This window comes from Pseudophryne corroboree, chromosome 4, assembly GCF_028390025.1.
Source record: "Pseudophryne corroboree isolate aPseCor3 chromosome 4, aPseCor3.hap2, whole genome shotgun sequence".
Taxonomy (NCBI): Eukaryota; Metazoa; Chordata; class Amphibia; order Anura; family Myobatrachidae; genus Pseudophryne; species Pseudophryne corroboree.
This window is the reverse complement of record NC_086447.1, coordinates 394,347,296-394,361,534: the sequence shown is the minus strand read 5'-3', so window position 1 is coordinate 394,361,534 and position 14,239 is coordinate 394,347,296. Positions and strand designations below refer to the sequence as shown.

At 41.5% G+C, this 14,239-nt stretch overlaps 1 protein-coding gene across 1 annotated transcript in view; it reads right to left on the bottom strand.

The window, feature by feature from the left end:
* The window catches only part of GFRAL (GDNF family receptor alpha like), a 121,593-nt gene that overhangs the window by 38,171 nt on the left and 69,183 nt on the right, over positions 1 to 14,239 (bottom strand). Inside the window, exons 5-7 of the mRNA XM_063919654.1 lie at positions 10,024 to 10,080; positions 2,086 to 2,416; positions 434 to 684 (exon numbers count right to left, since the gene is read on the bottom strand). Of these exons, the coding sequence (XP_063775724.1) occupies positions 434 to 684; positions 2,086 to 2,416; positions 10,024 to 10,080 (639 nt within the window). The remainder of the gene's footprint in view (positions 1 to 433; positions 685 to 2,085; positions 2,417 to 10,023; positions 10,081 to 14,239) is intronic.

The window sequence follows — 14,239 nt, the reverse complement described above, 5'->3', positions numbered from 1 at the left end:
ACATGACTTATTAGCATAAACCCTTCATCTATTGTTCTCAACTGCAATACAATACAGAGAACAATACAGCAGGGGATTAAGTGATTACAGCAGGGGATTAAGTCCGACTAGCCAGTCATAGTTAATCCTATTAAAGGTCAAGATAAATGTGGACCCATCTGTAACTTACTTTTAGAAAAAGAGATCCAAATGGGGCAATCACGTCCAAGGTATGGGGAAGTGTGATCTTGTAGGCATAGCACTATCCAAATCTGCAATTTACATAATTTTACTACTCATCATCAAACTGTCTTGCCACCCACTTTACTCAGAAAGTAGACACAATGTGGGACACACTGGTACACTTTTTTGGGACTCCAGGCCAACCCTCCAAAATTTCCATGGAGTTGGAAAGAAGGGATATAAATTATGATAAATTAAAGTTTTTACTCACTTAAACAGGATTTTCCATGCAGTATGTGGGAAAATAAGTCACATAAATATTGATTGTCATAGTCAAGTCCGGCAGAACATGTACATGGAGTATGAAGCTTTGTTCCAAGAGTTCCAATATATGCAGCACGGCATTCATCACTTCCAGAGCAAGTCAGATCTTTTTTATTTAAAGCAAACAAACAATCCTTATTATTGTGACACCTGTTAGCATGTTCCCAGCATTTTGATTGATATGTTCGAAATCTTTCTCTGTAGAGAAATAATAATTTTAAAGATGTGCTAATTTTGCAGGATGATAGCTGTAATCAGATATGTGCATTATCTGAGTGGTTCTCATACTACAGTCAGCAAAGGTTGTTTACAACGCAAATTTTATAACACTTCAGTGATTCATATTATCAGGTATTTATTGTCTCCAGAGCTAAGTCATGTGGTGACATGGATAAAAGGCTGCCATAAATATGCACAAATAAATAATATAACATAACAGTGGATGGCACAATGACCAGCATTATTATTACTGACCATGGGGGTTATTCAGGTTTGTTAGCAAACCAAGAGTTAGCAATTGGGCCCAAACCATGTTGCACTGCAGGTGGGGCAGATGTAAAATGTGCAAAGATTTGGGTGGGTTACATTATTTCTGTGCAGGGTAAATACTGGCTGCTTAATTTCGACACTGCAATTTAGATTTCAGTTTGAACACACCCCACCCAAATCTATATCTCTCTGCACATGTTACATTTACCCCACCTGCAGTGCAACATGGTTTTGCCCAATTACTACACATGTACAGTAAGAAAACATAATCTGATTTGTTTACAATAGCAGCTTTGTGACCGCATCTGAATTAGGCCCCCTGACTTTGTTTATGTGGAGTTTGTATGTTCTCTTTATGTTTGCATAAATACACCAGTTTCATCCCACAATCCAAAAACACACTGGTAGGTAAACTGGATTCTGACAAAACAAATTAACTCTGTGGCTGTGTTAGGAAATACAGAATGTACGCTTTACTAGGGCAGGGCATGATGGGAATGACTAAATAATATTCTCTGTAAAGTGCTATATAATATGTGCATTATAAATAAGTAAATAAACAATAGTGTACAATATTCCTTTTGGAAAACACCTCTATCACCACACATTAGGAGATAGGTGTTTTAGCAAAGTATTCCTAAATTTTTTTTGCAGATTACAGTATACATCTATCTTTATCAAGCAAAGAAATGTCTCCCTACTATTGGCTATACTGTATATACGAGTATGTAGGGACCATTGTATAAAATAGATATACCACTCTTGGGTGTGTGGGTGCGCTTTGATATACGTATGGCTTGGGTGGTTGAATGCACCAAGACACGAGAAGAGTGATATTTCCATTATTTTGGAGCCTACAAGTAACCATGCATAGCATTGTATACATGTAATACTTGTACAACTATAATACAGTTTGAGTTATTAATCTAAGAAAAGAAAAAAAAAATTTTGGAAGAAGATAGAGGCTCTACTTATATGATGTAAGTTGCCCATGGTTACATTTAAATGTGTTAAAGAGCCATTTACTGTATTTCTAAACTATGTTATTAAATGTGTGTAGTAACATTTCAATACATAACATTATTTTTTAATAAAATCTTTTTTACTAACCTGCATAGCTCATTTTCAAGGCAACTAGAGACCACCCGAAGGCAGGACATGGGTGCATCTGTATGAACGGTGCATGATTTGCTATGTAGCACGTCTCCAGCCCGTTGGCAGTCTTCATGAGATTGAGGACAATCACAAAATGCCAGCATTTGAGAGACATTGAAGGGCATGGTTTCATAGAATGATTGTATCGTTCTCTGGCAATCCTTCACGTTACACACATTTCCAATAATGGTGCAAGCCTTCATAAGTGCTGCTAAGTGCCTGTTGCACACAGAATCTCCAATGCAAAGCGTTGCAACATCTAAGCAAGATATTGGACCTCCATTTGCTATAGGTGAGAAAATCATATATAACAGGTATATAATATCCAATTTCAGATGTCAAATATTGAAAATAATGACGATCTGATATCATTTGAAAAATGTAATAACCAGAAAATGCAAATATTCTGTAATAATGTTTTTTTTTCTATTTTTAAGTATGCATTCAAGTAAACTAAGCAAGTCATGTTTTAGAAGTACCATAATGTACTGTAAACATCAGATTGGGAAAACTAAGGTATTCACTGTAGTATACAAATTATATATTCATTGACACGCATTCACTGATTTACTAATTGCATCCACTGTGCTTGGTTGTGAAGGCATATTCTCACACAATTTACTGTACATATTTACATGTTTACTAACAAATAATATGAATATTCTGATATAGTATCTAGCCTAGCCATATGCTGTGGATGAATGAGTGTTGTGCATTTATCAACCATCAACCAGGCTTATTTTATTACAAAGTTGACTTGATGACCTGCTCTAGGAGAAAATCTCATATTTATTATGTGGCATCAGTGTTCCATAAAAAATACTTTCTCATTAAATTCACTACTCGTATGTAGAAATATAATAGGCTGTGACTTGCAGGCATCCTCAAGATCCAGGCAACCATTTCAAAGACAAATCAGGGTTAATTTTGCCTTTTAAATGATTGCGACTTTAAAACATCTGTCAGAATTGTTAAAATCTTGCTGATTCCTGCAAGTCGCAGGCTATTATATTGTGTTCACTATGATTTCCCGGCGGCTGGGATGTCGGCGGTCAGTATACCAACAACCACATCCCAACCGCCAGTATGCCAGCAATGGGTCCAGCACAAAGAGTCCCCTTGCGGGCTTGCTGCGCTCACCATGCTGTAGGCTCGGTGGCTCGCTGTGCTTGTCATAGTTCTATTCCCCCTCTATGGGTGTCGTGGACACCCATGAGTGGGAATAGACCCTGAGTGATTGGATTTTGGCTGTCGGCATTGCCAGCTGTCGGGATTCCGGTGTCTGTATCCTGACCGCCGGGATCCTGACAGCCGGCAAATTAACTGCACCCCATTATATTTCCCCTAGAATCTCTTTCTCAGAATTTCTCTGGAGGGGGATCCAGTATGGCTGTCAGTCACACTGCCAGATCTCAGCATGGCATTTGAAGCAGGAGGGAGGAGAGGAATGATTTTACAGTGCAGAGGGGTGTACCTAAAACTCTCTGCTCAGCACATCATGAGCCATGTGAATGTTGTTGCCATGGTAGTCACATGATACTGGAAACTCTGCAGTGTCAGGTCTCTAGGTTTGTCTGTCCCCGGCGGGGGCGCTAGTGGGTCAGTGTTGGTCTGATAGATAAAACGTGGAGGCAATATAATAGTCCTGCGCATAGGCGCTGATGTTTTATTGTTACTGAGCAGATCGGATAACACGGTATAAACAGAAAACCGGTAATGGAATGACAATGGTTGATAACTGGATTTAAATAGCTGAGGTCTCTTGCAAATGAAATGTGAAACAACAAAACTGAAGGCAGATGATATAACTAAAGTCCAATAGTACTTGATAGCACACAGTCTCAGTATAACGTAAGATAAAGTAACTTGAAAGGCAGAACTCCGGTATGTATAAAAAAAACACTCAGTCTCTATAAAGCACACAAGTCCAGAAAGCTTTACTAGGCTCAAGCAGGAAACAGTCTCTAAGCCATCAATAGTAATACTGCTGAAATGCACAGATGGAATACAGATAGCCAGTGTACAAGTGAGATGGTAATACGAACACCTGAGGAGAGTCTCTGCTGCTGGTGATTGTGGCTGGATGGAATTGGAGTCCGGAGTTAACAGGAAAGTTGTGAGAATGAAGACTGGAACAAATGGAAGTAACCACGGGGATCGCTGGAAACAGGAACCAGAAGAACTAATGCACATGGTGTGTGACTTGTTGTCCGAGGCAATGTGAGAGAGCCACAAGCTGGAAGTTATACCTCCTGCCCAGCAGTGATTGGACACAAACTGCAGGCGGAGATACAAGCTGGATTGAACATCAGAATCAGCTGCGTGCAGGTGTCATGGTAACGTCCACACAGGCTGGACATCGGCACGCCACAAAACCCACACAGGTCCAGACTCAGGAGTACTCAGCAATGTGAAATAGAACGCTCGCTGTTACTACACCCATGCAGCCGCAACTGGGGACAAGACTTCCGGAGGCCCGCACACCAGCGCGCTGGTAAGTGAGACGTAGCAGAGCGCCGATTCCTGACAGTACCCCCTCCTTTATGGGTGGGCACCGAACACCCACGAGGCTTGTCAGGGAAGAGTCTGTGGAAGGCTTGGACCAGATGTGGAGCATGTACATCTGTGGCATCAACCCAACTCCTCTCTTCAGGACCATATCCAGACCAGTCAATGAGATATTGCAGATGACCATAACGATGTTGATAGTCTAATATATTTTCCACCTCGTATTCCACGCCCCGATGAGTTCGTACCTTTGGAGCTGCTGGAAGCGTTCTCTGGAAACTATTGAGAATTAGTGGTCTGAGGAGAGAAATATGGAATGAGTTGGGTATTTTCAAAAAAGCAGGCAGTTTCAATTTATAAACCACCAGATTAATAACACTTTCTACTGGAATTGTCCTATAAACCGTGGAGCAAACTTCATTGAGGGGACTCTGAGCCAGAGATTACGGGTAGATAACCAGACCTTATCGCACGGTTTCAAACTAGGAACTGCTCGCCTCTTCCGATCAGCGAACATTTTGTACCGTTGAGAAACCTTTTTAAGAGATGAATGGATCTCTTTCCAAATTTGAGCGAACCGCTGGAGAGCAGAAGCAGCCGCAGGCATGTCTATGGCAGATAATTCTTGGAAATCCGGTACTCTAGGATGCTGGCCATAAATTGCGAAAAAAGGAGTTGTGTCAGTTGAAGTATGATAACGGAAATTATGAGCAAACTCCGCCCATGGCAACAATTCTACCCAGTCATCCTGCGAAGAAGAGATATACAGTCTCAAACAGGTCTCAAGTTCTTGATTTACCCTCTCTGTCTGCCCATTTGTTTGAGGATGATAGGCCGTAGAGAACTTCAGTTTTACCTGTAGTGCTGAACACAGAGCCCTCCAAAACTTGGCCACAAATTGTACTCATCGGTCAGATATGATTTCTGTTGGAAGTCCATGTAACCTGAATATTTCACAAAGAAACAACTGAGCCAACTTTGGAGCAGAGGGTAATCCCATGAGTGGAATGAAGTGTGCCATTTTTGAAAACCTATCGACTACTACCCAGATGGTGTCATACCCTTTGGATGGAGGGAGATCAGAAATAAAGTCCATCGACACATGAGACCAGGGGCGCTTAGGAATGGAATTTGGAATCAATTGGCCTGCCGGAGCCTGACGAGAATTTTTATGCTGAGCACATTTGGGACATGAAGCTCTGAACTCTTGAATATCTACCTTCATACGAGGCCACCAATACGTTTGAGACAGAAACTTAAAAGTCTTTAGAACCCCAGGGTGACCAGTAAACTTGGACATATGAGACCAAGACAGAAGGTTTGGACGAAGCTCCGGAGAGACAAACATCTTGCCTGGAGGCGGGACTTGCGACATCCCTGTAGCTGCGAAAACCACTGGATTTAATACTGGTCGAGCAGCCTGTTCTGCAGATTCCTCGTTTGAGCTCATGGAGCGAGACAAAGTATCCGCTTTGACATTTTGTGAGCCCGGTCTAAACATCAACTTAAAATCAAAGCGAGAAAAGAATAGAGCCCACCTTGCTTGCCGAGGATTCAGACACTGCGCGGCTTTCAAGTAGAGAACGTTCTTGTGATCCGTGTAGATGGTAATGGGAAATCTCGTACCCTCCAGCAGATACCTCCATTCTTCCAGGGCCAATTTGATTGCTAACAACTCCTGGTCGCCGATGGTATAGTTCATTTCTGCAGATGAGAACCTACGAGAAAAAAACCCACAGGGGTGAGTCTTACCATCACTGCCAACCTGGGACAGGACTGCGCCCACGCCAACCGTTGAAGCATCCACTTCCAAGATGAAGGCTTTACTGACATCCGGCTGCTGTAACACAGGAGCTGAAATAAAAGCTTGTTTTATTTTGTGAAAAGCGGACAGTGCGTCATCCGACCAATGGGAAGGACTTCCCCCTTTCCGGGTAAGGCAGGTAATTGGAGCTATTAGCGTGGAAAAGCCTTTAATAAACTTTCTGTAGTAATTGGCGAAGCCAATGAAGCGTTGAACTGACTTGAGTGTTGTTGGAAGAGACCAGTTTTCTATAGCTTCCAGTTTAGCTGGATCCATTTGAAGATCTGTTCCGGAAATGATGTATCCTAAGAAAGATATTGAAGAAGCTTCAAATGTGCATTTGGACAATTTGCCATACAGATGATTCCGTCGAAGATGTTGCAGAACCTCCTTCACCTGCTGGCGATGAGAGACTAAATCACGGGAGAATATCAAGATGTCATCGAGGTAAACCACCACACATTTATACAAGAGATCTCTAAACACTTCGTTGACAAAGTTTTGAAACACGGCAGGGGCATTACTTAAACCGAAGGGCATCACTAGATATTCATAGTGGCCGCCATGGGTATTGAAAGCGGTTTTCCACTCATCACCACTTTGAATCCTGATAAGGTTGAATGCCCCGCGAAGATCCAGTTTCGTGAAGATGGATGCCCCTCTAACTCTGTCAAACAGCTCTGTGATAAGAGGTAACGGGTAGCTATTTTTTATGTCATTTAAACCCCGATAATCGATACAGGGGCGAAGTCCTCCATCTTTCTTCTTGACGAAGAAGAATCCAGCACCAGCTGGGGAAGTGGATGGACGGATGAAACCTTTCTGTAAATTTTCCTTTATGTATTCACTCATGGCTTGAGTTTCTGGGACTGAAAGAGGGTATGTACGCCCTCTAGGCGGCTTGCTCCCTGGAACCAGATCGATGGGACAATCCCACTCTCGATGGGGAGGCAAGACATCCGCTGCTTTCTCACTGAAGACGTCAGTGAATTCCTGATAGGCCTCCGGGAGGCCAGGCTGAGACTTTACACCAGAAGACTTTATTGGAAACACTTGAGCCAGACAAGACTGACGACAGGAGGAACTCCATGATGTTAACTGCAATGTGGACCAGTCAAATTGCGTATTGTGCAGTTGGAGCCAAGGCATACCCAGTACTATCTCATAGCCCGCTTTGGGTATAACCAGGAACTCAATGAGCTCAGAATGCAGGAAGCCTACTCCTAGAACTACCGGCTTGGTTTGCTGAAAGATGGAACCTTCAGAAATATGGCTTCCGTCCACGGCCGTGAGATAAACTGGACGACACAGCTTAGTCACTGGTAGATGAAGTCTATCCACTGCAGCTTGCGTGATAACATTCCAAGCAGCACCACAATCCACTAAGGCAGACAAAGATTGGAGTCCCTCAGACCTTTCCAAGGTGACATGTAATATAAGATCCTGAGATGAAGGAGCTTTATTCAAAAGCCCTAACTTGACTCCTCCTCTACAAGTTAGGACCTGGCGTTTCCCGGCCGAGCAGGGCAGGAACCAATCAGATGACCAGCAGCAGCACAATAGAGACACAGTCTTTCCTTTAATCTTCTGGACCGCTCCTCAGGTGTTAAACGAGATTTGTTTACCTGCATGGTTTCATCAGTAATAATAGGTAGAGACTGTACAGGAGGCATAGCTTGGTGCTTGCGAAGATCACCTCGAGAGCGTTCACAGGTCCGCTCGCGTAGACGTAGATCCAATTTGACACATAGGGAGATTAGAGCTTCCAGTTGCTCTGGTAAATCTCGAGTAGTCAGTTCATCCTTGATGCGGTCAGACAGACCATGCCAGAAGGCGGCAACCAATGCCTGGTTGTTCCACTTCACCTCCGATGCCAATGTCTGGAACTGGATAACATACTGACCCACAGTACGTGTTCCCTGGCGGATCCGAAGGAGGTCAGAAGAAGCAGAGGTCGTACGCCCAGGTTCGTCAAAGATGCGTCGGAATGCGGCAACAAATTCAGTATAGTTGTTCAATATTGCATCTGCTCGCTCCAACAGCAGAGAGACCCAGTTCAAAGCAGAGCAAGCTAGAAGAGAAACAATATAAGCCACCTCTTTTCTAGGTGTTGGAAAGTTCTGTGGCTGCAATTCAAACTGAACTTCGCATTGATTTAGAAACCCACGACACATCTTAGAATTACCATCAAATTTACTCGGGGTAGGAAGATGGATGCGAGACATTGGAACAGGAGCAACTGGAGAGCTGGAAACTGAGGAACCTGGAGCAGGAACTGTAACTGAAGAGGACACTGGGGAAACTGGAATTGGAAGTGATTGTTGCAAAGTATCTAATCGTAAAGACATTCCTTGCAGGAATTGCATAACCTTCTGCTGCGCAGCCTCTTGACCATCCAGTCGTGACACTAGGTCTTGGAGTGTCCCTGACCCCACACTCTGACCACCGTCCGGGTCCATGGGCCTCGGACAAAATGTCAGGTCTCTAGGTTTGTCTGTCCCTGGCGGGGGCGCTAGTGGGTCAGTGTTGGTCTGATAGATAAAACGTGGAGGCAATATAATAGTCCTGCACATAGGCGCTGATGTTTTCTTGTTACTGAGCAGATCGGATAACACGGTATAAACAGAAAACCGGTAATGGAATGACAATGGTTGATAACTGGATTTAAATAGCTGAGGTCTCTTGCAAATGAAATGTGAAACAACAAAACTGAAGGCAGATGATATAACTAAAGTCCAATAGTACTTGATAGAACACAGTCCCAGCATAACGTAAGATAAAGTAACTTGAAAGGCAGAACTCCGGTATGTATAATTAACACTCAGTCTCTATAAAGCACACAAGTCCAGATAGCTTTACTAGGCTCAAGCAGGAAACAGGAGTACTCAGCAATGTGAAATAGAACGCTCGCGGTTACTACACCCATGCAGCCGCAACTGGGGACAAGACCTCTGGAGGCCCGCACACCAGCGCGCTGGTAAGTGAGACATAGCAGAGCGCCGATTCCTGACATGCAGATTTATAAATGAATAGCAACCTGAAGATATACCATTTATTGCAGCCTGCCATAATGATGTGTATTATAAAATCAATAAAAAATAAGATCAAACACCTCATTTTTGCATAGGTATTGCTGCTTTAGATTAACATATGTCAAGATAGCTACTTCCATAACAATATATATGAAAATAGAGCTATTGCAGTGTTATGAATACAGTTGTAAATGGTACCATTTTCAACATTTTATTAACTGTAGACATTGAATATTTAGTGGTTATGTTAATTTTTCATGATGTGGGATTTTAACTAAAGTAAATAGAATATATAATTACGCAATGCTTATTCAGTGTCACATGTAGATGCCCTGCTAAGCCTTATCATGCCACAGACTCTTGTCAATCATCTTTTTCTCAGAAATTGATTTGACGTGTACTTTAGACATTTTGTTAAATATTTATTACAATGTTAAGTCAACATTCTTTGCAGGATTTGTGAACTTAAAATGTATTTCAGCAATTTACAGTATAGTCTTTATGTATATTTGCTGTCTAAAATATTATTTTGGAAAAACAAAATCTTACCTATATTCCTTAATGAGCTTGTATCCCATTCTGAATTGATAGTCACTTGAGAAGAATCTAAGAAATAAAATCCTGCGTTCAGTGCAGGCTCTCAGGTAATTGCATCACTTGCAGGAGTTTAATGTATTGTGTTCTGACAATACACCAAGTATAGCTTTTGGCAACATTTATTTTGGTATCATATTTAAATAAATGTCTGTTTTTTGTTTAGGGTCATCCAATATAATGAGAGTGTGCAATGGTAACTAATGAAAGATGAAAATAACATTACTTAAAATACTATCAATGTTTATGCATCAGCTTATTCAGTAACAGTAAAAAAAATATGTTTATCCTGTATCAATGTAAGCTTATTTTAACATTGTGTAAGCACAGTATGCACAGTAAACTGAGAGAGTATTGATTATCTTAATAACATGTAAATGTTTTAATATATTCTTTGAAAAGTTTAGTGTTTTGTGGAGTATTCATAAAATAATAAAGGGGAATCCGCGGCTGCAATGCGTTCCTCTGCAGCCAGGCAGAAACCGGCAGTGATGTCCAGTGGATGCGACTGCAATGATGTCTGGGAGGTGGGGGGAGGAGGTTTTGGCATGGCTGCAGAGCAGAGTGGTTCAGCAATTAGATTCCGGGGTGGGGGAGAGGGGAGGGGGAGGGAGGAATTGCGGCTACAGGGTGACCTCTGCCTCCGGAGAGGCCCGGCAATAAGGTGCCGGCTGGGGAGGTGAGGGGGTGCGGCTGCAGTGCTCCATTCCGCAGCTGGGCAGCCACACGGGAAAATTATCACTTCCTGAAAAACTGACTTTGCAAAAAGTTCCAGTTTTTCGGAAGTGATAATTTTATGATGGGGTCATGATGAATCCTTAAAAAATATTAGCGAATGCAATGAGAATTGCATTCTCATTGCACATTTTTCACGATGAACATGCCCCTAAATATGGTAACTGATAGCTGTATAAACTGGAAGGGAGTTTAAAATTCTTTGGCCTGTGTTTTTGGAACTGGTTCACATTACCTGTTTGTGATAGGGTTAATGGGAGTGGTTTTGGGTCAGTTCACTGAAGTTGGAGATTGCCAGTTAGGTAGCCTATTTGTTCTGGAATTTTCATAGAGTACCTAATACATTTTTAGATTCTGACTGAATTATGCTAATAATGTTATTTTTTTATTGTCTTTACCATGCTTGCCTTCATTCACTGTTTTCCACTGTGCTTTTTGTCTTTCCCTATCCATTTTTTATTTTGCTATCACATCTGACCCTTTTACTTTTTCCAGTTAAACATATCCTGCACTCAGCATTTCTCCACCCTCACTGCCCACCTCACTGAATTTATCACTCCTCATTTGCATTCAGAACTGGCCCGAGCAAAGTCATGTTATGGGTGCTTTGGGGGCTTATTCATCCTGGTCCAGTGTGCAGACACTTTCCAGCTCTGGTCCTTCCCAAGAGTGTCCTAGTGCATGGTGTCCCTTGCTTACTTCAGTATTTCAGATACGCATTGGTGTGTTCATTATCATAGATGAGTGGTGGGCATTCACTGCCTGCTTTAGTTTCTACCGTTCCAATTTTCTGTGATGCATCCCAGACCACCGGTTCTGTCAGGTGGTCTGAGCTGCATCTCCATTGATCTCACAATGCTCTCCTGTCCTATGGAGATTACCAGTTTTAGACAGATTGCTTTGAGGCAATCAAGGTAGGTGACCGGCTGTTGTTCTTTGTGAGCATGAACGGGCTCAAGTTTACAAACCATGAACATAAACTTGAGCTAGCCATTTTGGGTCTTCAGTTGCAAGCATTAAGTACCCTACCCATGAAGGCACTAGGTGAGGAAGCCTTTACTGGGTGGAATAGGCAATGCTTGACTGAGATGACACATAAGAAAGAGCTACAAAATACTATATATACAATCCTTAGAAAATCATCAGTTCCATGTTTTGTTAATTCTACACATAAGGTGAGGCTGACATCTTGGTTGTACTATGTAGGTTACAATGTGCAAGATTAGCTATACATGGAAATAATACATATAAGGGTAAAATGAAAAGCAGTTAACATGAGACCCATTGCATTTATAGTTCCATGTGTTGTTCATCCTGCCCATGAAAGTACCAGTCAAGACAACCATCTGAGTTGCATTACGTAGGTAACAGCAGGCAAAATGAGAAATTTGCAGAAATGTGTACCAGTCAAGACAGCTATCTGAGGTGCATTACATACAGTAGTTTACAGTGGATAGAATGAGAAATTTGCAGAAATGTAATATACAGTCACAAATTTAATATACAGTGTGGAACTATGGCATAGAAAGTAAAAAGTAAATAAAACCAACATATCAAATTATAAAATCATAAAACGGAGGCACCGAGGAGGGAACAGGAAGTGATGGGATGAAAGGGGTTGGAAGTGGTATCTATGATGGGGTAGCACACAGATATATTGAAAGTAGCTGGTATATTGCAGGTAGGAGCACATGTTAGCCACATATTAGTAACAGAGAAAACATACTGCAAAAAGAGGAAGAACATAATGCAATAAAAGTCGTAGTAATGGAATACAATATTATTCAGTAAGGGGTAGAATTACCAAATAAAGTTGCAGATCCATACACATGACCCTTTTTATGCCATATGCTCACATGTTACTTTATATGGAATCAGAGCCCATTCATACCCCTTTTATAGTGTTCATCATATCTCCACATGTCCTTATATCCTTTATATGCACTAATTTTGCTCCACACGCCCCTTTAAATGACAGAGCCGCCTCATACCCCTTATATGTATGAAGGGGGCTAAGGTTTGCCATTACCCCCATTAAACACTATGCCAATAGTAAGGTAGTGTTACCATGTTTTAATTTTCAGTTTACTGGGCAAGGGATGTGAAAGGAGGCATTGCCAAAACTGTTGTAGGAATACAACATGTTTATTTGTCTTATTACAGGCCTCCATATAGTCCATAGCATACTTGCCTACTTTTGAAAAAGCATTTCAGGGAGATTGTGAAATTAACACCTATAAGCGCGGATGTGTACTGCTACAAAACGTAAATGAGCCCCAAAGTTAGTATACTGTATACACACATACTGTAAGTGGCCATGAGAAACCTTATTTAAAATGAATGTAGCCATAGGGATCATTGTGCTTTATAACCAACACAGGGAAATGGCGCTGATGATCCCATTTGAATGTATATATCTCTAATTTATCTTTTCCCCAAGAATATAACAGCTGTATAATGGGGGTAAGGTAAAATCAGGGAGATTGCTGGTCTATTCAGGGAGTCAGGGAGATTACTGCTGTTTCAGGGAGTCTCCTGCAGAATGAGGGAGGGTAGGCAACTCTGGTCCATAGTTATATACAGTCAGAGCCCCTACGTGCCCTTTTGAATACCATAAGAGCCCCCTCATGCACTTTATATAATAAAATAAAATATATTTATGGTATACAGCAGTTTTCTCCAAAAGGACTCATGCAAAATAATAAACCCAATACAGAGGTACAAGGTGAGTCAGCTATCTTGAGTGCACTACATAGATTGAAATGTGCAAGATAAACATGGAAATAGGACATGTTGCTCATCCTGGCAATGAAAGCACCAGACAATACAGCCACCTGGGGAGTACTGCATAGTTTACAGTGGCTAGGATGAGCTTTGTAGAAGTATAGTATACAGTGTGGTATAATAAAGTGAAAAGAAAAATATAACTAAAACCAACATGTCAACCAATGAAAAAAAGGGAAAGCACACAGATGGGGACAAGGAGGCATGGTAAAGAGAAAGGGGGGTGGCACCCAAGAATGAAGATATATTGAAAGCAGTTAGTGCATTGGCGGCAGAAGTACATGGTAGAAACAGGTTAATAACATACTGCAAAAAAAGAGAGGACAAAATGCAATAATAGTAGTAGTAGTAGTAGTAGTAGTAGTAGTAGTAGTAGTAATAATAATAGTCTTATTAATAATAATAATAATAATAATAATAACAACATAACACAATGTTATACAATTATACAATAAAGGGTACAATTACCAAGAAAAGTTTTGAACCCCTACACACAACCCTTTATATGCCATCTGCTCCACATGCCCCTTTATATGAATCACTCTCCACATGTCATATTACAGTATATGCAAGAGTCCCCTTAAGCCCCTTCTATGCATCACCTCTCCTTCACATGCCCCTTTAAAGGTTCAGAGCCCCCCCATGCCTCGTA